The 23,649-nt window shown below is 38.0% G+C and overlaps 1 protein-coding gene across 2 annotated transcripts in view; it reads right to left on the bottom strand.

Annotated features, from left to right (window-relative positions):
* Positions 1 to 23,649, bottom strand: part of LAMA4 (laminin subunit alpha 4) — a 152,969-nt gene that overhangs the window by 13,259 nt on the left and 116,061 nt on the right. For both annotated transcript variants that reach the window (XM_044917710.1, XM_044917709.1), the window contains exons 18-30: positions 23,012 to 23,151; positions 20,459 to 20,635; positions 19,518 to 19,663; positions 18,891 to 19,053; positions 17,931 to 18,064; positions 16,412 to 16,583; positions 11,764 to 11,895; positions 10,283 to 10,425; positions 8,407 to 8,545; positions 7,560 to 7,697; positions 5,785 to 5,918; positions 4,583 to 4,747; positions 3,052 to 3,205 (exon numbers count right to left, since the gene is read on the bottom strand). In XM_044917710.1, the coding sequence (XP_044773645.1) occupies positions 3,052 to 3,205; positions 4,583 to 4,747; positions 5,785 to 5,918; positions 7,560 to 7,697; positions 8,407 to 8,545; positions 10,283 to 10,425; positions 11,764 to 11,895; positions 16,412 to 16,583; positions 17,931 to 18,064; positions 18,891 to 19,053; positions 19,518 to 19,663; positions 20,459 to 20,635; positions 23,012 to 23,151 (1,937 nt within the window). The remainder of the gene's footprint in view (positions 1 to 3,051; positions 3,206 to 4,582; positions 4,748 to 5,784; positions 5,919 to 7,559; positions 7,698 to 8,406; positions 8,546 to 10,282; positions 10,426 to 11,763; positions 11,896 to 16,411; positions 16,584 to 17,930; positions 18,065 to 18,890; positions 19,054 to 19,517; positions 19,664 to 20,458; positions 20,636 to 23,011; positions 23,152 to 23,649) is intronic.

Below are 23,649 nucleotides of genomic sequence, written 5' to 3'. Positions count from 1 at the left end.
ATTTATATGTGGCAACCACTCTAAATCCTCTGTGGATATATGCTCTGAATAATAATAATAATAATAATAATAATAATAATAATAATAATAATAAAAGTTATAATTTAATTACTTCACTACCATATAACACAGAGACTCAGTTTACTATCCTAGAATAGCTGTATATGTGGGATTCCGAACCCTACGAGACTCTGACTTTACCAGTGTGTTTTTTTTTCTCTGAGGGTCTGTTTCTTTGTTTTTCTTTCTTTTTTTAAAGATTTATTTATTTGAGAGAGAGAGAGAGTGAGCACAAGCAGAGGGAGGGGTAGAGGGAGAGAGGGAAGCATGCTCCCCGCTGAGCAGGGAGCCCAAAGCAGGAGTTGATCCCAGGACTCTGAGATCATGACCTGAGCTGAAGGCAGAGGCTTAACCGACTGAGCCACCCAGGCACCCTCTGGGGGTCTGTTTCAATGCAGTAAGATTCTTTTGTTTCACGTAACAGCCAAACTAGTTGAGCTACTTAAGCAAAAGAGGGCAATACGTTATAAGGATATGGGAGTATCTTACACAATCCAAGGGAAGATAGTACAGTATAGCGGGGTTCTACCAGGGGCAAGAATCAGGAATTGCAAAGCTAGGAAGAATCGAGGCACTCCTTTTCCAAATGTTTCTGGTATCTCAGCTTTGTTTTTCTCAGACTGCTTTCATTTTTCTTTCTCTGCAGGACAGCTTTCTGCCTTTTTCTCTTTCTACATAGCAGGTTTCTTTCTCTGTACATGATTAACATAGAGCACTTAGGCTTACATGTTTTCCATTCAATGACCAGCCTAGACTAGTGTCTCTGGGTTCTAAGTTTCTAAGGAAGGGAATCTGATAGCCCAGCTTAGTTCACATGATCTACCCTGGTCCAAACATCTATATCCAGGTAGATGAGGTCACATACCTAAAATACCGGGCTTGCCCTGTGTGTAGGGAATCAATTCTCAAAAAAGGGAGTGGTTGGCTGGATACCCCAGAATGATGTCTATTATAATATATAAAATCTTCATTATCACATGAAACACCACATGAGAAACTATGTCCCTAATTAAATTTAAAAACATAAAAATTATGAAAAATTTCCAGGCTAGAACATAGGTGGTAAGACAGGTATTATGTACTCATGGGGGGAGTAGAAATCAGAGTTCCTTTTTTGGAAAGTAGTTTGCCCTGACCCACTAAGTTTATCTCTAAGAATAGTTTGTAAAGATTTATTCAGCAATGCAATCAAAGACTAATGTATAATGATCTTCACCCATGAAGGGAGAAAACTGGAAAGCACTGAAAGTCTATTAATGGTTAAATAAATTAAAATATACACATAAAATGAAATATTAGGAAGTTACTATGAAAATAAATTATTATAAGCCCAAATTGCTATGAATCGGCCTTGATAAAAATTTACACCAGCGGCCACACATTTTTCTGGGTAGCTAGTCCATTAGATTGGCAAAATTATAAAAATGCGATCATATCCAGTGTTAGCAATTGTGAGGGACAATAGGTTCTTTCAAATGCTGTTCACAGGAGTGTAAATGAGTATTGCCTCAGTATTGACAATGCACATTCCCTCAAGCCAAGCAATTCTACTTTTAGGAACTGATCCACCAGAAACATTCACAAGGTTCTACAGAGATCTAACGGCTAATATTCATTGAATGTTTTGCTCTATGCCAGGCTTCTAGGGCATTTCATGCATCAACTCATTTAATCTTTATAACAACCCTATGATGCAGCTAGCTAAATACCTATTAAACACCTATTATGTGCATTGTTCTAGGCTCTTAGGACACATCAGTGAGCAAATAAAAAAAAGGGAGTTTGAATTCTAGCAGAGGAAATAGAGAGTAAATGCCAAACATAAGAAATACAGTCTATAATAAATTAAAATGTGAAAAGTGCTATGGAAAAGAGAACAACTAGGAAAGGCAAAGGAGATGGGTAGTACTGGGGGAGGGCAGGAGGCCGCTGTGGTACTAATTAGGGGGTTAAGGCAGACCTCACAGAACACTCGAAGGCTGGGCAATCCTGGAAGGAAGAGCCATTCCTGCAGATGTCTGGGGGAAGAGTGGTCCCGGCAGAAAGAAAGATCTTAGGGCAGCAGTGCACATGGCTCGTGCTATTGTGGGCAGAAGAGTGAGTGAGGGAAAGGGGCCCGGATAATATAGAGCCTCTTATGACATCGTAGGGACTGGAGCTTTTCTTCTGAGTGCAGTGTGAGGGGTTCGCTTTGAGCAGGGGAGTACCACAATGTGACCTATGTATAAGCATGTGGCTGTTGCCTAGGGGACAGAGTGTCAGAGAAGCTGGTGGAAGCCGAGAGGCCCGTTGGGAGCCTCTGCCAGGGCTCAGGTGGGAGACGGCGGTGGCCTGGATCAGGGTGGGAGGAGTGGCATCTCAGTGCCTTGTTAAAATTGGACCAGGAAGATGGGTGGGGAGGATTAGCCTGAAAGAGTGGGAAGGAATTGAAAGTTTCATCTGTAATGAAGGCCGCTAATGTACGTGCTGGAGGTAAATGAATGAGAAAAAAACAGTAGTCAGGGAATGCAGTTTAAGAACTCAAGATTTTGTTGGTGGAGCAGCTCTAGTTGATGCCACGGATCAGCCGTGCCTATGAGTGGTTGAAGTGAAGGTCAAGGAAGGAGGGGAAAACAGTATGAGATCAGAAACTTTAATAATTTCCAGGCCTGTGACAGAAGCCCGAGATCGTTACACAAAAGCAAGTGATACTGAGAATTACAGTACTAAATAATACATATTATATATACAAATGGTTGAGTATGGAGCAATTTCAACCATTGTCATGAAAAGCACTGGGCAGTATGGAATAAAAGCTGACTCAAACTGTTCCTTTGGGAATAAAGATTGATACACCAAACTGATAAACAACAATATCAGATACTAGAAGAATCCCACCTTTCATATGTACACACAGTTGCAAACTGGAGTGAATTTTATGAAGCATCAGTGTCTAGATGTGTGCATGGAATGCGAGGGCAGTTGAGAATCTGGCACAGCATTATCATTTACCTTTTTATTCTGACTTGTTTTAGGCTTTGAGGAATTCTTCCCTTTTTTGTAGAGGAGGAACAAAGGCGAAGACTCAATAGGACACTCATAAAGAGAAGTGTGGACCTTTTCCAAATATCGCTGGAAATCTTCGACCTCCACATCTCTATCCAACCTATGTAGCGGAGGGGAAAAAAAAAACCCTTAAAATGTTGTTCAGAATTACATGATGAAAACTACAGAAGTGGAAGAATTTGGCAATTAAAATTGTGTGTGTGTGTGTGTGTGTGATGGGTCTGTATCTATCAACCACTATCTTAAGGAGAACCTTTTACACGACCATTTAACAATTCATGGATAATTTTGCCTGGCAGCAGCCCATTCTGACAGACGAACATCTTTTCCCTCACCACACTCTGGATGATTGGTACCGCCTCCGTGTGACTCGATATGTATTAAGTTTCTCCCTTGCTTGCTCTTGTACTCGGGGAGCATTTACTGTCTTTGTTAAGGACCTAGATTAATGGCTTTGTTTAAAGTGATGCATTAAGAAGAATTTCTTAAACCTCTAACAAGGATTTGGGTATGTTACTCTGTGTAACACCATTAGTAAGTACAGATATAATTGCATCTAATATTTATAGCTTGCTGTATGCCAGGTACTTTATGCACATTATCTCATTAAATCGTCATAACAAGGAGGCAGGCATTATTATTATCTGCCTTTTGGCAGAGAAGAAACGAAGGTTGACTTAGCCAAGGGCATACAGAAATTTTTATTTATTTATTTATTAACTGCTTTATTTGAATAACAGATTATTTGGGGGTAAGTCCAGGTGAACCTCTGAAGTTAGGACTCTTCTGGGTCTTTCATGTGCTCGCAAAAGTCCAGCCCCCAGTTTGGGGAATGCCCAGCCCAGGAGTTCTTTGAGGCAGAATTGGAATGAGACAGTTGCATTAAGGCATGTAGAGGTTTGTCTGATGGCCAGGGTGTATGGTATATTTCCAGAAGGGGGGCTAGACAGGAGGAAAAGAAAATGGGATCCCTAAAGTAAGTCTCCGTGGAGAAGTCTTGAAGGATGGTCCAGTCTCTGCAGCAAGGCTTGGATGATGCAGGGAGTAGATGGTTTTTTTTTTTTTTTTTAATTTTTTATTGTTATATTAATCACCATACATTACATCATTAGTTTTTGATGTAGTGTTCCATGATTCATTGTTTGCGTATAACACCCAGTGCTCCATGCAGAACGTGCCCTCTTTAATACCCATCACCAGGCTAACCCATCCTCCCACCCCCCTCCCCTCTAGAACCCTCAGTTTGTTTTTCAGAGTCCATCCTCTCTCATAGAGGGCATACAGAAATTTAAAGGCACGAAACCTACACACAAATCTAAGTATGTCAGTTGCTCAAGCACATGCAAGCTTTAATTACTACCCTCTATTGCTTCTCATAAATTTCACAGTTCTCAGTTTTAATAATGTAAACATTTTCATTATTGACTTTTTTTTTTTTATCAATCATGCAGACTTATGAATAATAAAAATATCCTACCTGGTAAAGTAGGCATTACTTATACAGCCAGTGAAATTAGCATGCTGGGGGCTGATGGGTGAGCCACCGAAGTAAAACTTCCTTTCACCGGCTTGTGTCTGTTCCACTTTCCCTTTTGTAGGGTTCTTACTCCCAAGTCTGCTCTTGTCTACTATCAGTTCATATCTGCAAAGGAAAAAGCTTCTTTACACACCACACTGCTAATCTTTTACCTGGAGTTCCATTCTAGGTTGCAGGTTTTCTCATGGAATTGACATAGAACATTCTGGCTAGTGAAAAGATAACAATTTGCCAGACTCTTCATGAGGTCCGGGATAAAATAGGTGAATATTTTTTTTAAGATTTTATTTATTTGATAGCGAGAGCGAGAGAGCACAAGTGGGGGAGCAGTAGAAGGAGAGGGAGAAGCAGGCTCCCCGTGAGTAGGGGCCCTGGGTCCATGATCTGAGCCACCCAGGTACCCCAGGTGAATATTTTTATATGCAGAAAAGACTCTCCAAACCCCTAAAAACAAGAAGCTCAGCTGATTAATTACCAGCATTTTTTTTTTTTTTTTTTTTTTGGTGGAAAAAGCAGAACGTAACTCATGGTGATTATTTAATCACATTTGGGGAGCCTGTTTTCATTGTCAAGCATATGGACTGGTTTTGAGCATAATTGGAAATGGAGTCTAGAAAGGCTGATTAATGTGTTTTTTTTGTAATGGGAGGGCTCCACAAAAGTGGACATAGAATAGCGGCTGCCTACAACAGAAATTTATTTCTTATTCCAGAAATCTTTCTTCTTATGAAAAAGAAATTTAGTATTATGAATTTAAAAAATAAAGCTAGAGCTTTTAAAATATGGTCATAAATGTCGAGTTCTCAGTTGCTTAATTAAAAATCGAAATGAAACCAATGTTTGAGGATCTCCTTCTATGTGCAAAACACTGCACTCCATTCAGTAAGTACTATGTGTAGGCACTTCCCTCAAGAAGGTTTGTAGCCTTGGAAAAAACCCTTCATATTCCTGTTAAGTAATTATATAGTGATTTATCTCTTGAAAATTAATAGCAACTTCTTTTTAAAAGAAGGTTGTTCTCTCTACCATTTTTTTTAAGCACTGGAAAAGCAATAGTCTATTATTCAGAATGGTCATTTAGCAGAATCATGCCCTACGAATAAAGGCATCTGGTGGGAAGAATATAAAGTGAGAAGCTGTACCTTGCGGGTGTGACAGAGGTAATGATGAAGTGGGACAGCCCGTCGTTGTACTGCTTATCGGCCGACCGCACCTTGATTCCCTTGACATCCATGACCACAGTGCCGTTATCCAACGAGATGGAGAACACATCCGACTGAAATTCAAGCACAGGGTTTTAAGTTGGAAGGCCAAGGATCCAAAAGATGGACATGTTTACTTCATGCTATTGATTAAAGGAACACCCAGTGTGTGGGAAGTTTGCCTGTGAAATGATTTCTATGAAAACAACAAAGACAGAATATTGCTTATATTGGTGTCGTCAACAAAATTAGGAACATTTCAATGGAGAACTGAAGATTTCTGGTGATTTTGTCATGCTGAGAGTTGTCCCAGGGCTAACGCCTTCCCTAACTCGGGCATTGCTATTCTGTCTTCTGTCTCCCCTCTGGGAAAGGCGATACTCGAATCTCCTTGGGGATGTAGGTAGATGACCAGGCAAGGGTTAATTTGCCAGTTTGGCTTTTTAGGTGTTTTACTTTTCATCTATAGAGGCAGAAGAGACATAGAAAAAGAGCACAAGTTAACAGTTCTTTTTCTGAATTTGCTTATTGATTGTTTAAAATATTGGCAAATTGATAATCTTGCTTCTCTTCCCTTATAGGGGCACTGACCTCAACATAATTACTTTTTTTGTGAACAAAAGTGTTATTTAACTAACCATGGTAATCTGAGGCAGGTTTGATGGTGGAGGTCCTACAAAGTGCTTTGGATAAATTCTCACAGTTGCTACTGATTTAAATTCAATTCAATATAAATGTGACAGATACAAGGTAATAAGTATGAAAAGTAAGAGCTGCTTTTACATTTTATTTTATGACCTGCTCTATCAGTGTGTATATTGGTGATGACCTTTTCAGAGATAAATCAGTTGGGTCTTGGGGTCACCAAACCTCTGGATATCTTATTTTATTTTTGAAATAATATATCTTCAGAAGGTGAGTTCAAGTGTTCTATAACCAGTCCAAGAACCGAGAAATATGTTCCTTTTATTATTTTACAAAAAAATCACATATGTATTTGTATATGTACACAGAGGTTCTTAACATTTTTTGTGCTATGCACTCCTTTGGCAGTTTGGTGATATACACGGCCCCTTCAAAAGTAACATTTTAAAATGCATCAAACAAAATATCTAGGAATACAAGGGAAACCAATTATATTGAGATACAGTTTCAAAATATTAAAACAATAAATCTGTGATATAGTAATATATGTACTTCTTTATCCAAGTGTTAAATTGTAAAATCTCTCAACAGATCTAATAACTACTGTAATTTAAAAGTAGCAATGAGCAAAAATGATATTTCGAGATATCTGTGGCAACTATTATTTGAAATGAAAAATACCTGTGATTTTTATTAATGATAAAGTAACAGGTTCTGCAAATATTACTGTGGTTTGTTGCTGACATTTGTAATCGAAGAAAATGTGAAATTTTAGTTTGAGAAAAATAAAATTAAAAAAAAAATCTTAAATTTTTTCTGACCTAGGTCCACAGACACACTGAATTTTCTCCATGAACTCCTGAGGGGGGGGGTCTATGAATCCTAGGTTCAGAACTCCTGATATGCAATATACATAATTATAGAGTGTCTGAAATGAGGCATTCTGTGTGTGCTCATGTGAGTCAAAATTAATCTGAATAGAAAATCACTTTTAACGTGCTTAAACAGTATTTTTAATAGACAAAACAATTACCACAAAAAAGTTCCCATAGGGAAAAAGAAATACTTACTCCTGAAGCATAATAGAATAGTAACCCATTTGGCTGTAACGTTCGGAAATTAAAACCTCCTTCGAAGCCATCGAAGAAAGATATTTTCTGAACTGAAGCAATGAAACTCTGCCCATTGAAATATGCTCTGCGAGATATCTGCGTGGCAAAAAAAAAGTGAATATAGTGTTTGTGATAATTGTCAAATGCTTAAAATGTCAATTTCTCACACACCAAAGCCCTTGTCTACTGGTTTTTATATTAATAGTTTATGTTTTAACTTCCGGTTTATACTGAAATTCAGGCATGGTAATAGGTCCGTCTGTGTGCCTCTAGCTGATGGGGTTTTAGCTTCTCCACTTCCTCCACCTGAGTGAGTAAAGATGCCCGCACTGCCTCTCTGGGCTTTTGAAGCCCCACCCATTGAAAACTGAAGCAAATGGACAAGTCACAGAGGAAGCCCCACATGTCTTTTTAGCTTAATGTTGCTCCTTTTTTTCTTTTTTAAAGATTTTATTTATTTTTTTGACAGAGAGAGCGAGCACAAGCAGGAGGAGGGGCAGGCAGAGGGAGAAGGAGAAGCAGGCCTCCCATGGAGCAGGGAGCCCGATGGGGGGCTCGATCCCAAGACCCTGGGATCATGACCTGAGCCAAAGGCAGATGCTTAACGACTGAGCCACCCAGGCACCCCAATGTTTCTCCTTTTTTCTGGTGGCAGAAAGGAGTCCAAGGTATACTTAAGCTCACAGAGAAGCTGAAAAAAGCTTTTCCAGCTTTTGAGAATGGTAAGTTTTATGTCTATTTATTTGTGTGTGTGTGTGTGTGTGTGTGTCTATTTATTAAAGTGTTTTGATTGACTGGTACTTACAAGAGAGTCTTCTGGGCATCCATAACCAACTCCCAGGGTTTCTGTCTGCTCTAATAAATTGAAATCTTTCTTTTGGAACTGGAAACCCTTCATGCATCCTCTGAAGCTGACATCTAAGGGAAGGTGTGCTCTGAGGGTCCTAGAAAAAAAATTAGTCTTCAGTGATACGATGACGATGATGATGTTACCCTGCATATGTGGGATATGAAATTTGATTTTATTTATAGACATGTTTAGTAGCTTTGTAATTATTCATATTCTCATGCCTTCTTTCATAAGCACACAGTAATGTCTAATCTTTGCCTATAGAACAGCTTTATTCTGCATCAAGCCAATTTGTTTACTTCTTTATAGTTTTCAAGATACTTTAACTTACATTAGCTCATTTCATGTTTATAAAAATTCTGTGATATAAAAGGAAAGGCTATTATTTCCCTTTTACAGATGATTAATAGGTTGAACCATACGGAACTGATGTATTTTAGGTCAAAAATGGTCAACTCTTGGCAACTTCACATGTTTTAACCTATAAAATGAAACTAAGACACATCAAAATCTTTTTTTTTTTTTTTTTTTTTAAATGTCACAAGTGGTAAGTTAGGATTTGAATCCAGGTCTTCAGTCTTCCACTAATCCATTCCCAAGTGAATTGGATTAAAGTCATGAACTCATCTTCTTGGCTTTTTTGCAACACACTATAATCAACTAAGGCTAGAGGAATGTTCTAGTGAATGTTGAGCTTTTGGATTAATAGGAAAGTAAGAAATCTTTTATCTTTGAAATCAGGGATGACGTTTTGATTAGTATTGTAATCCCAGTACCTATCATTATGCCTAGTATATAGGAGGCACCAAGAGCATATTATCAAATATTGCATGACTATGAAGTTAGTTTTGATCAAATTACAATGGTTTCAATGTATTTTAAATGAACACTGGCCAAACTAAGGAGTAACAGTCCCACTATATTCTGTTCCATTAAGATCACACCTATGCAGAACGTGCCCTCTTTAATACCCACCGGGTGTTAGGCACAAACAATGAATCATGGAACACTACATCAAAAACTAATGATGTAATGTATGGTGACTAACAGAACAATAAAAAAAAAAAAAAGATCACACCTAGAGGACCATGCTAACTAACAGTTTGGGGGTATAGAATGACAACCATAACAGTTAAAAGTTCCATGTGGAGTTGTTGAAGGAGCTAAGAGGGTATCTAATTTGGAAAAGGAGTTTGAGGTTGGGGCCTCATCCCAGGCCAATTAGAATTTCTGGAGAGTGGTTATGGGCAATGGTGTTTATAAAAGTTCTCCAGGTTATTCTAAAGAGAACCAGGGTTGAGAATGACCAGGCTGGAATATCCTAAAGTTGCCTCTCAGTTTCAAGGGTGTCTGATGCTATGACTTGATTGTAATAAGAGATAGTTAAATTTTTAAATACATGAGAATAAAACTGTAATGATACATAATTCACAACCCCTTGGATAAGCTTAAAAATGTTTGTAACCTCAGATGCTATTTGAGAGTTCAAAGAAGCTTAAATTAAGACTGAAATAAAAGTAAAGGGACACGATGTTTCATTTTCACACAATACACATGCTCTGTCTTTCCTCTTACAGATAAGAAATATCACATTAGACTTAGACTATGTTCTAAGATTAATACAATAATTAAAGAAACCTGTAGCTCTCATCTAGAAGATGCTAATTTAAGGAGGTCATGAGGGTGCATGAGTGTGTGTGCATGCGCCTGTGTGCATGCCTAGAAGCAGCAAGTGGGAGTGCCTTAAACTTTTACTAGACCTCTCCTAGATGTTGAATACTCAGCCCAGTACCTCATTAGGAACAACAGCTACTTAACAAAAACAGCTTACCTGGATTGTAAAATTTCTGTAGGAGCCCCTCCAATGTATATGTCTGTAAAAGGTATCTTCATCTTTTCATTGTCCATGCTCTTGACATGTCGTCTGTCAACCACCAAAATCATTTTCTTATCGTTGTGGTAAATGATTGAGATCTAGGAGACATAATATATAGTTAAGTCTTGATCATTGTTTAATAATCAACTTTTTGAAGATGACTATATAGTTTAATTATTCTGGTTATAACAGCTGGGCCCCCATGTTCTTCTGCTTGTTTGTTCACAAAATGGGGAATAAGATATGCCTTTCTTATAGACATGAACACTCGTACTTAAACAACCAGAAGCTCACATTTTCTGGAGAAGGATTTCCATATGTAGAAGGAGCTAGATCAAAAAATATTTTTGTCAGGAGACCAGTTGTTTTCCTTTGCCCCTTTGAGGGGATTCAGGAAAAAACTATAAACAGGGAAATTTTGGACCCAGACTGCATGTTACCAGGTGTCATTGCTTTAGTGACACAGTGAAAAGCTTTAATGATTCTGCCAAAATGCTAGTCAGCAATATAGTTAAAATATTCTTCTATTGTAGACCATCCTCATGGAGGCCATGAAATTTGAACTGAAAGAGAAATATAGCCTCCTACTCTCTGCATTTTGTTTCAACTTAAAAGATATGCATTTTATACATTTTACTCAATTGTAGATTCAAAGTAGTTGTTAATGAAAATAGATGAAGTATATTATCAGTATGCTGTACAAATGTTTCAAAATTAAAGAGCATTCCTTGTGGGCTCTCTTTATAAGGAAATCTGTGCTAGTATTTTCTAAGTTCTGGATAAATGGTTTACAAGGAAATTCTCTATTTGCTTACTATCAACTCTTTTTACGTTTAGTAGTGCTCAAAGGATACATTTAAAAATGTCTGTGTGTCCACACTCCGGCATTTTCAACAGATGTATAAAAGAATTCTATGGAGTGCTGTTGTAATCAAGACACTGAGCAGGAGTCTTTTGGTCAATGAAGCAATTAAAATGAATCTTTCAGTGACTCTTTTATTAGAAAACATCAATATGACAAAAACATTCATTCTTTTAAAGCAAATGTTATCCTGGAGTTGAGTAGATGGGGTCCTTCAGTTGGATTTTAGAAGTACAGGTGTTCTGGGGCACCTGGGTGGCTCAGTTGGTTAAGCGACTGCCTTAGGCTCAGGTCCATGATCCTGGAGTCCTGGGATTGAGTCCCGCATCGGGCTCCCCGCTCGGCGGCGAGTCTGCTTCTCCCTCTGACCCTCCCCCCTCTCATGTGCTCTCTCTCTCATTCTCGCTCTCTCAAATGAATAAATAAAAAAAATAAAATCTTTAAAAAAAAAAAAGTACAGGTGTTCAGTTTAATTACTTTCCCACCTATGTCATTTGACCATCTGATTAGATCAATAGGTCTAAGTACAAGTAAAACAAAACAAACAAACCACACAAATTGCAATGATTTATACCTCATGGTATTTTGCATCATTAATTTGAGCTCTCTTTGATGTGTCCTCAAGATGCACAGGGCCATTGCTAAATCCAAAGTCATAGAACACATGTAGGTAACCATCGCGCATTTCCAAGCTGAAAAACATACTCTGTGGAAAGAAAGAAGAAGTTAATCAGATACAAACATCTGCTATTATGAAAGTGCAGATTTAGCTGAATTTGAGAATAACACTGTATTCTTTATTATTGAAACTGAAGACTAAGGAAGTCTCATGAAATTCTATTATAAAATTAAAATCACAACTCCATTCTTATCAGCAGTTAGGTCTCATTAATATTCCAAAGTGTTAATATTTATACACAATTTAAAACGACTATCTTCTGTTTCTTATTTACCTGATGAATTAATGAAATTTTAAGTTTACCTTATTGACCTTTTAAAAATCTTGAAAACATCTGAAAATTACAACAGGCTAACAGATGTGAGTGCATTTCATTTTAAGAGGAAAATTAGCAATACTGAAAAATAATTCCAAGGTTTGCTGAGAAGAATCTGAAAAAATTATCAGCAAATATAGATATAAGAAAAAGAACATTATTTGGAAACACTGGATGTATGTAATGAAACATGAAATGATTATGCACTTGGACCATATGATGTTCGAGAACAAAATCATTCTGTAACACTCAGGTATTTTACTGGTCAGGCTTGCTTGTTTTGGAAGATGGTTTGCAGATAGAAGAACTGAATGGATTTGAAAAATAAGGTATTGTGGCAAGGTTCCTATTTATCAGAAAGTGATCTCTTGAGTGGAGTCTGTATTCTCCTGAGAAATGGAAAATAATATATGAGGGGAAAGAAAGAAAATATTCCAACTTCCATTTATACTAATTTTTAAAACTCTAAAATAGAGAAGAAAATGAACTTTTAGTATTTAATACATGGACTGAGCTGGGCCTTCATTTTGTCCTTTGGACAGATTTTCATGGGCTTCACATGGTATCTGAGGCTTTGAGAGCATAGTTTCACACTTGAAGGCTGGCAATGGCCCCTCACCCATTTCTTTGCTTTTAGCCCTATTGCGGTTTATTGCAGTTTATGTGTGTCTGGTTACACAGACTTACATGTGAGAAGACTTAAATAATAGAATATTTATAATGATTTTCTTTTGAGATGCAATGATGTGAAAATATTTTTGAGACACTGACGTTTGCAAATTACTTCTTGCAAATGACTAAAAATGCTGTCAAGTTTAAAGAGGGTTATACATTTTCTTTATAAAATGAGTAATTATAAATTTGTTGACTTTCATTTGTCATGACAAATGTCTTTCAGTACTATGAAACTTACTGGTTATTTAAAAAAGAAAAACTTGATCTCTCATTTCAAGGGAGGGGTATTATTATAACAATGCATGAAAAAGTAACTCTTTAAAATTTTTGTTATTTATTTTTTATTTTAATTCCAGTAGAGTTAACAAGCAGTATTATATTAGTTCCAGGTATACAATATAGTGATTCAACACTTCCATACATCAGCTGTGCTCATCACAACAAGTGCACGCCTTAATCCCCATCCCGCACCCCCCCCACCAATTCCCTTTGGTAACCATCAGTTTGTTCTCTATAGTTAAGAGTCTGTTTCTTGGTTTGGCTCTCTCTCTCTCTCTTTTCTTTCCCCTTTGCTTGTTTGTTTTGTTCCTTAAATTCCACTTGTGACTGAAATCATATGGTATTTGTCTTTCTCTGACTGACTTATATCGCTTAACATTATATTCTCTAGCTCCATCCATGTCATTGCAAATGGCAAGATTTCATTCTTTTTTTTTTTTTTAAGATTTTGTTTATTTATTTGAGAGAGAGAATGAGATAGAGAGAGCATGAGAGGGGGGAGGGTCAGAGGGAGAAGCAGACTCCCCGCTGAGCAGGGAGCCCGATGTGGGACTCAATCCCGGGACTCCAGGATCACGACCTGAGCTGAAGGCAGTCGCTTAACCAACTGAGCCATCCAGGCACCCAAGATTTCATTCTTTTTTAAGGTTGAATAATATTCCACTGTATATATAAACCACATCTTCTTTATCCATGCACCTGTCAATGGACACCTGGGCTGCTTCCATAATTTGGCTATTATAGATAATGCTGCTATAAACATAGGGGTGCTTGTATCCCTTTGAATTAGCATTTCTGTATTTTTTGGGTAAATGCCCAGTAGTGATCCCTGGATCAAAGGGTAGTTCTATTCTTAATTTTTTGAGGAACCTCCACACTGTTTTCCACAGTGGCTGCATCAGTTTGCATTCCCACCAACAGTGCAAGAGGGTCCCTTTTTTTTCACTTCTCTACCAACACCTGTTTCTTGTGTTTTTTACTTCAGCCATTCTGACATGTGTGAGGTGATACCTCATTGTAGTTTTTCTTTCTTCTCATTGTCGTTTTGATTTGCATTTCCCTGATGATGAGTGAGATTGAGATCTTTTCATGTGTCTGTTGGCCATCTGGATGTCTTCTTTGGAGAAATGTCTGTTCATGTCTTCTGCCCATTTTTAAATTGGATTATTTGGTTTTTTGGGTGTTGAGTTGTATCAGTTCTTTATATATGTTGGATACTAACCCTTTATCAGATATGTCATTTGCAAATATTTTCTCCCATCCCATAGGCTGCCTTTGAGTTTTGTTGCTTGTTTCCATCACCGTGCAGAAGCTTTTTATTTTGATGTAGTCCCAATAGCTTATTTTTGCTTTTTTTCCCTTGCCTCAGGAGACACATCTAGAAAAATGTTGCTAAGGCCAATGTCAGAGACATTACTGCCTGTGCTCTCTTCTAGAATTTTTATGGTTTCAGGTCTCACATTTAGGTCTTTAACCCATTTTGAGTTTATTTTGGGTATGGTGTAAGAATGTGGTCCAGTTTCATTCTTTTGCATGTAGCTGTCCAGTTTTCCCACCACCATTTGTTGAAGAGACTGTCCTTTCCTCATTGTGTATTCATTTATCCTTTGTCGAAGATTAATTGACCATAGAGTTGTGAGTTTATTTCTGGGTTTTCCATTGTGTTCCATTGATCTATGTGTCTATTTTTGTGCCAGCACCATACTGTTTTGATTACTACAGCTTTGTAATATAACTTGCACTGTAATTATGAGACCTCTGGTTTTGTTTTTCTTTTTCAAGATTGCTTTGGCTATTCAGGGTCTTTTCTGGTTCCATACAAATTTTAGGATTTTTTTTTAGTTTTGTGAAAAATGCTGTTGGCATTTTGATAGGGATTCCATTAAATCTGTAGACTGCTTTGAGTAGTATAGACTTTTAACAATATTTATTCTTCTAATCCATGAGCATGGAATGTCTTCCTATTTAATTTCTTTCATCAGTGTTTTAGTTTTCAGAGTACAGACCTTTCACCTCTTTAGTTAAGTTTATTTCTAGATATTTTATTATTTTTGGTGCAATTACAAATGAGATTTTTTTCTTAATTTCTCTTTGTGTTGCTTCATTATTAGTGTATAGGAATGCAACAGATTACTGAAGAGAAAGTAACTTTCTTGAAGAAAGTTGTACTCTGGAGAGATGGTTTTTAAAAAACGTATTTGTAAAATTCTCTATTGTTAAATGAATTCATTGATGAAAACAATGTATACTATCTATAAAAACTCTCATCTGCACTATTAAAATAATTTTAGAAAAAAATTTCTAACCTGTTTAAAAATATTTTAAATAAAGATTTCAATGGTTGTGAGTTCTTTTGCTAAAGTTTATAAAATGATGCAACATCTGATTAGCTAGCAAGAACTGACATCAGAAAAGATGGAAACATACCAGCCAAATTCAAAGACAACTTTTGCCAATTAGTGAAAAAGACTGAAAAATGGCATCATGATTTAGCCAGCATTGCCAATGATACACATCTTACATGTTTATTTTTGAGGTACTTTGTTCAGTTTTGACAGTCAATAAAACTTAGTATTGAAATCAGTTGGACTTAGGATAAGACTTTTGAGTCACTGTATCTCAAAGAGTTAATGACACTTCCAAAAAACATAGGCATATTTAATTACATTGTTCTTACTAACACTGCTATTAATATTTATACCATTAACAAATAGAAAATAATTTTATTTTATTTCATCTTTATTTTAAAGTTGTATTTATTTTTATTCAATATTTTATCTTTATACAAATTGTCTCTTATTCCTAGTTTTGAATATTATCTCTATAATAAAATATGGATTATTATTATGAAAAATCATTAATAAAGTACACTATTTCACACTTTGATGTATATCATTAATAAAGAAATGCATATATTTATAGTAAGCATGCTATTTTTTTTTAACTGATATAGGCATATGATGTAAAAAAGTCAGTGCTAAATTTCTGCAGACACACTACCCACCTAGACCTTGGTGCTGATTTTCTGCAAGATTCCCTAGTTTATTAAAGGGGGTTATATTTAACATACATCCAAAAATGCATTTCAGAGCTGCAGTAATTACTTATTGCTGACATCACTTCCCTAAAGAAAAAGAAATCCAATTTTGCTTTCTAAACGAAAACTTCAGGTTGGTGGCATGACACACTCAACCTGGGAAGGTTCCTAGTAATATGCATAGCAGAAAGTAGAGGATATAACAGAGAAGATAAAGGACTTTTATTTTTACTCACTCCATTGACCATCAGGAGCACGAGGCCATTGTCAGCTGGTGTTCGAACTTCTATGTCAAAGCGAGTCACCTGACCGAATTTCCCCCTCCTCGTGATATCCCTTACCACGGCATAACTAGAGCCATCGAAGAAATAGCTAGCGGCCCGACTCTGAGTGAAGGCCAGTTTATCTCTGAAATAAAAATGCAAGGATCATACGAACATGACAGTCTGCATTACGCTTTTCACATGAGGCCCTTTCAACCCATTGTCATGACATCTTCCACGGACCTTACAGGATTTAAATATGTGGAATTTAAGAAACAAAACAGATGAACATAGGGGGAGAAAAAAAGAGGCAAACCAGAAACCAGAAAACTATAGAGAACAAACTGAGGATTGCTGGAGGGGCGGTGGTGGGGGGAGACGGGCTGGAGGGATGATAGGCATTAGGAGGGCACTTGCTGTGATGAGCACTGGGTGTTGTATGTAAGTGATGAATCACTAAATTCTACACCTGAAACTAATATTACACTGTATGTTAACTAACTGGAATTTAAATAAAAACTTGAAAAAAAATAAACGAAGTTCCGATGTCTACATGGAAGACATGGAGAAGTATCTATAGGTAAGTTAAATGAATGGTTTTATTTTTTATTTTTTAAATTTTTTTAGTTTCAGGTTTAGAATTTAGTGATTCAGCCCTTACATACAACACAGTGCTCACCACAGCAAGTGCCCTCCTAATGCCTATCACTCATCTAGGCCGTCCCCCTGCCCACCTCCCCTCCAGCAACCTTCACTTTGTTCTCTAGAGGTAAGAGTTTGTTTTCTGGTTTGTCTCTCTCCACCCCATGTTCATCCGTTTTATTTCTTAAATTCCACATATGAGTGAAACATATGGTATTTGTCTTCCTCTGACTGACTTATTTTGCTTAGCGTTATACTCTCTAGATCCATTCACGTTGTTGCAAATGGCAAGATCTCATTGTATTCCATTGTATATATATATATATATATATATACCACATCTTCCTTATCCTAATGAGTTATTTTGAATGGATTTCTTTTCTACCCTTTGTGCTAAGACATCAGAAGTTTCCAGTCTCTGGAATCCTTTTTTTAAAAAGATTTTATTTATTTGTCAGAGAGAGAGAGCACAAGCAGGGGGAGGGGCAGGCAGAGGGAGAAGCAGGCTCCCCGTTGAGCAAGTAGCCCAATGTGGGGCTCGATCCCAGGACCAGGGACCATGACCTGAGCTGAAGGCAGACGCTTCACTGACTGAGCCACCCAGGTGCCCCATAGCCTCTGGAATCCTCAATTAAAGCTGCAAACAAGTTTTTTAACACTTTTAATAATTGTACATGATCATCTGTGATAGAGAAGAACTGAAATGATTTTTGCAGGCATGATTATTATGCAATTTCAAGACTGGGTTCTCCAAAGAAAAAATTGAGAACATGAATATTGATCCACATTTGTTTCATCCGCTGCTCTCATGTGGCTATCAAAGTCTTTAGTACTCTTAACAATTTCTTACCTGGCACAGGGTACTGACTTGGAGGGATCCATGTTATAGATGTGCTTAAAGTTGTACAAGCTGATCACATCACTATTCAAAGTGGCTAATTCCAGGCAGCCAACGAAGCCAGGCAGGTTTAAGCTTGCTGGGAGCTGTGCAACAGACAAAGTCAATTACCCCATGATCGCATTTCACCCAGATGATACAGAACAGACAATGAAATAGATAACGGGTCAAGGGGAACTACCCATATATATATAAATATCTTTCTAGACCTGTGTCTCCTCTGGGCCAGATAATTTAGATAAACAATGATTTTTCAGTTGTGCTTATCTAGTAGACAGAATGGGATTTGTTGAGTATATACTATGTATCAGTCACATACTGAACAGTGAATTCAGTACCAAAATCAATTCTTTCAGCAGCTCTTTGAGGTAGGTATTCCTGTTTTCATATCAACAGAAGGAAAGTAATTCTCAGAGAAGTTCAATAATATGCCTGTAACTAGTAAGTAATAGCCTTGGGATTGAAATCCTACATCAACTCCCTATCTCCCTATCTGGGCCTTTCATTTATTTGCCCTTCACCAGGCCTCATACTCCAGCCTAGGTCCACCCCTTTCCTCATCCCAAGTATTTTATTTCATGCCTATATTAGTTGAAATAACTGAGGTTTTGAAACTGTCATTGTGAACCTAGCAAACCCACAAGGTCCACACACTCTTGCAGTAGCGGGTGGGGGTAATATCAATTACATATACATGTATCTGAATGAAATGAATTGATATTCAAGTGTTAGCTATAGCTTGAAAGCACTTGACACCATGAAAATATGGGCAGCACAGACCAGATTTATATACCAGATTTATAGAAACATCAAGATTTCTATCCCACCCCCAAATCCTTGTAGGTTTTATGGATTTTTGAAAAACAATCAGTGTAGATTTTCAGTAAGTCAGAATCTGGCTGGATAGCTTACCTTGAAGTTTGAAGGCACGCCACCAACATAAAACACGGTGTCCTCAGGGTCCAGATCCAACAAGGAGTCATCTCCCGCAAATTCTCCCTTTTTAATAAACTTTTCCTCTGCAGTGCTACTTAGACTTGGGACTGTCAAAAACACCTTTCCATGTTTTCCTACCCTGTTAAGAATTTTCAGTCTTTATTAGACAGATAATTTGTAGAAAATATGTTTTTTTAAATGTCAGAATGTGAATGTTCCCTCATCATAGAATTGGTGATTTGACTTTATCACATGCGTAAGCTTTTACAGAATGTCAACAATCAATGGAAAGAGGAAAAAAAAGATATTCCATCTTGGAATTAACGCATGGATTGGCCAGATAAAAAGATCCAATAATCAGATTGCTCTTTAGAAATGATGAGTATTTTTTTTTTTCTAATCTTTTGTTTTCCACTTAGGTATTTGGGAAGGACTATAGGAATAATGGAGAAAAAGAGGAACAACAATAAAGGGAAGAAAATGCTATTTAAACATTGACAGGAAGACTGTGTGTGTGTGTGTGTGTGCATGTGCATGCGTGTGCGCACGCATGTGTTCAACAGATTTCTTATGAAATGTGCACAGAAGCCATGTTCACTTTACCTTTCAATCTTGACAATGCTGAAGTAGGCAGGCCAGGTACTGACGGGTTTGGAGTCCAGGGGAATCTCTACATCCTTAGCTCCCAAATTATAAATGTATACCAGGTTATCATTTTTGATTGCAAGACCCATGTATTCTTTTTTGGCCTGAAATGTCAAGAAGTCATTTAAATAAAATCCATATGAATGAACATCATATTTTGTTTTCATTTCTTTAAAGGACGATCATCAATCCAAGTGCTTGGCTGTCTCCAAGGCAAATCCAGCCTGAATTATTACAAAGTTTCTGTTAGATTGGGCAGTGTCTCTTCCTTTTCAGCCTCCCTGTGGCTACATCAGTCTGCTGCCCCCTTGTGCGTGTCCAAGCGCATCCCGGACAGGGAGGCAGGCAACTGCAGGCTTGTGGACATTCAATGGCTTCCAGGAGTGTGCTAATCCAGTCTGGTTAACCCAGGGACATAATGCAGCCTGCTGATACCGATTGCTCTGCCTCTTCAAACAGGGTGCAGCATCACACGTAATAGGCCTCCGTGCCCCCAAAGTCCTTGAAATGCTACATTCAATGAGCAGTGTGAGGCTGATAATGAAGCAGCCCCAGAAATATCCCACACGGCGAAGAAATTACTTGTCTTAAAATCACTACTTCAGTCTTGGCATTAAAGTGATCTGTACTTTTTGAGTTACCAGAACGGGAATTTTGTTTGTGTGCATAGGTAGTTTTGTTTTAAGGCAAGAGAAAAGCACCTGTCTTTCCTTTGAATATTATTCTCTCTTTTCAAATGTCATGTTCTTCTGGGTGTTATACGCAACTGATGAATTATTGAACTCTACATCTGAAACTAATGATGTACTCTATGCTAATTGAATTTAAATTAAAAAAAGGAAGAAGTTAAAAAAATAAATAAATTTACTAGAAAAAAAAAAACCATGTCCTGCTCTTACGTGTTTGCTTCCGAGGTACAGGATGAAGCGGTCTGTAGCCCCAGCCAGCTCTGGCTGCTTCACAGGGGGAGGTCTCATGTACAGGCTCAGGGACGTGAAGGTCTTTAAGTCATCCATACTGGTTTTGGGGTGCACCTCGACTGCTGACTGGCCATCAAACATCATTGAGACTTGGATCTGGAGTTACAGAATGTTTCTGTTAAAAGCAACCTGCAGAAATGGGCACAACTCTCTCCTATGGTTCCCAGCGGGCTTCCCTCAGTCTTTATGGGCTCTCTGAGCCCTACTCCCTTCCTTGTCCTTGTTTCCTGATGTCCTCACCTTGTGGGAGAAAGGGGTCAAGGCAGATGATAACATCGTCATTTAAATTTAAAGTGGGGTGAAAGGAAGCCAAAAAAGCGTGACAAAGCAGATCCACGATGAGGATAAATACAAATTCCACAATTAACTACACACTTGGTTGGAGTGAACTAAACAGCTTGACGGGATTCCTGGTCAGTTATACAATTCATGAGGCCCATAAAATTAACAATGACTAATTGATCAGGAGAAGTATAACTCATCTTGGGTACTACTATGGCTAGAACTTTCTCCTCAGGGTCTTCAAAAGAGGAACATGAAGTAAGGCTGTGAGTAACAACCTTGAGCACGCCTGGACTGTTGGGAGGGTTCTAGACCCAGCTTTGGAGGCTTAGGGCCCTGAAACCTGGTTTTGCCTCTTACTAGCTATGTAACCATGAGCAAGTCACTTAACCTGCAGTTTCTTCAACTGTAAAGTGCTGACAAAAAAATTTGCTGAATGAAATAAGATAATAACTATAAAGTACTTTCCAGTTTCTGGCTCTATCATCATTATAATTGTAAAGAGGAGTCATTAAGATGTTTCTTATAATAATTCTTAGAAAGGCATCAAAACAAAGCACAATTCAGTAGATGTATTTCTGAGAGGCCCAAATTAATAAGCTGAGCTGATCTAGTTCAGGGTGATTTTCTGAGTATTCAGAAGTGGAGAGACTTTTTATATCCATGCCACTCACGCAAATATTTCTGAATAATTAGATGTATTGACACCCATTATTTAATATTGATTTGGTTAATACTGACGGTCAGTAAACTCAAGATTATATTCCCAAGTGCCTAGAATACAGCTGTCCTACGTTGCTAGTTGAGTAAAAATCAATCATCTTAATAAACAATCAAACAGTTCATGGGATTAAAGTCTTTTTTTTGTAAAAATTGAGTCTGAGAAGGAAATATATCTGCACAGAAAGCATCTCACTTTGGGGAGCCAAGTGGGCTCCCAAAGGCATTGCCAAGACTCTCTTTAGAAAATGGTTTTAGATGATTAAGTTCTCCAAATTCTTCTCCATTTAAATCAAATTACCAGAAAGCACTCACAGAAGCCTAGCTTTGGAAATAACATTTCTTCATGCTAAGCTTTTCTTGAAATGCTTCCCAAAGTATCTAACAAAGGTAATTTGTGGTGTGGGACCAATTATCACATATCATTTAAAAGTTGGATATATTTACCAATAATAATCTCCTCCATTACAAAATAGTTGATTTCCAACCCTTCTTTCTGTGAGTACTTCGGGCTCATGGTCTGTTCAGGCCAATTTGCAATTGAGAAAATAAAACCATATAATTCGGCCGTAAAAATGATGCCGGTCTATACATTAATAAAAAATAAATGAAAAAGAGGGCCAAGAATGAGCCCTATTTACCACACTGAAAACATTAATTGAGTTTTGGTGTCGCCGTGTGGCCTCTGCATCTCAGGACAGGGCCTCTGTTGAGATTGTTCAGTTTAGGTGGTCTGTGATTCCCCAATGATGCCTGTGGAGGGGTCAGTGAAGGCTCCCTATTATCAGTGTTATACCAGAGAATTCCTTGAAGAGGTAGATGGGCAAGATTATTCCACATAGTAGTTGCACTGAAACACCTATTCAAATAATTAATAATAATAACAAGAATAAATCAAGTCTTCTATTGGTGTTTGCTTTACTCAATTTCTTTTGCTCTATGAGCTTTGTTGACTAGGTTAACCCTGTGACTCTTAATCTTGGCTATCCATAAGAATTACATGGACGCTTTTAAAAAATACAGGTACTGAGCCCATCCTCTAGAGAGCCTGATAGATGGCTTTGAGGTTGGGACTGGGAACCGGTTTAGTTTTCACAGCTCCTCATGCAATTCTAATGAACAGATCCAGATGGTGCTTAGAACTATTGAAGTGGACGGGGCACCTGGGTGGCTCAGGGGGTTAAACATCTGCCTTCAGCTCAGGTCGTGATCCCAGCATCCTGGGATCGAGTCCCGCATCGGACTCCCTGCTCAGCGGGAAGTCGGCTTCTCCCTCTGCCTCTGCCCTTCCCCCACCCCTGCTTGTGTTCTCGCACTCAAATAAATAAAATTAAAAAAAAAAAAAAAAGAACTACAACAAAAAAGAACTACTGAAGTAGAAAAGTTCCAGGCTCTGGCAGCTGCCTGAGGCCTTGCTGTTCAGTTTCATGGTCTCATGATCAGCGAGTACTGACGCAGAGTCCTTTTTACCTTGCTGGCCACGCTCCTGGTCTGAGCGATAAGCTCCCGGATCCTCTGGATGCTGGCAGAGACGTTGCTCGCAGGCCGCTTCTGTTCTACGGTGCGGAGCTGATCCAGGAGCTGAGGGACAATCTCTGTCAGATTTCTTACTGCAGTTAATAAAAATTAATCACTTGAGTAAATATCTCAACTCTATTAACTAATACTAACTATATGTAAGGAATCAGGTGAAGAGACAACAGACACAGGCTTACTTCTGTGAGAACTATAATTATTTGTAACCCTGCAAAATGAATAGTTAAGCCCAATACATAAGCGATTCCTATTTTGTGGCATTTATAATGTCTATCAGTCTAAAAAGTATTTGTAGAGTGAGCCGACTTACAACGTACATTTCTGAAGGGCAGGACCCACGACACACATACAGATGCTCCTTTCACCGTATAGCACAGGGTCTGCTTGCGTTTCCAATGGAACTCATATAACAAGTCTAAAGGAAGGCTGGGCAAAAGGAGGTGGGAACGTTGCTTCCCAGGGTGGCTATTCCTACATCACACTGCTGCTGCAATGGTCCACACGGAGGCAGAGCTACATGGAGGAAGGAACAGAGCACCCAGAAGAGTGGCAGTTGTGCCAAGGAGGGGGTG

This window comes from Neomonachus schauinslandi, chromosome 8, assembly GCF_002201575.2.
Source record: "Neomonachus schauinslandi chromosome 8, ASM220157v2, whole genome shotgun sequence".
In the NCBI taxonomy this organism is placed as follows: domain Eukaryota; kingdom Metazoa; phylum Chordata; class Mammalia; order Carnivora; family Phocidae; genus Neomonachus; species Neomonachus schauinslandi.
Note: the sequence above shows the minus strand (reverse complement) of the source record. Positions and strands in the feature narration are given on the sequence as shown.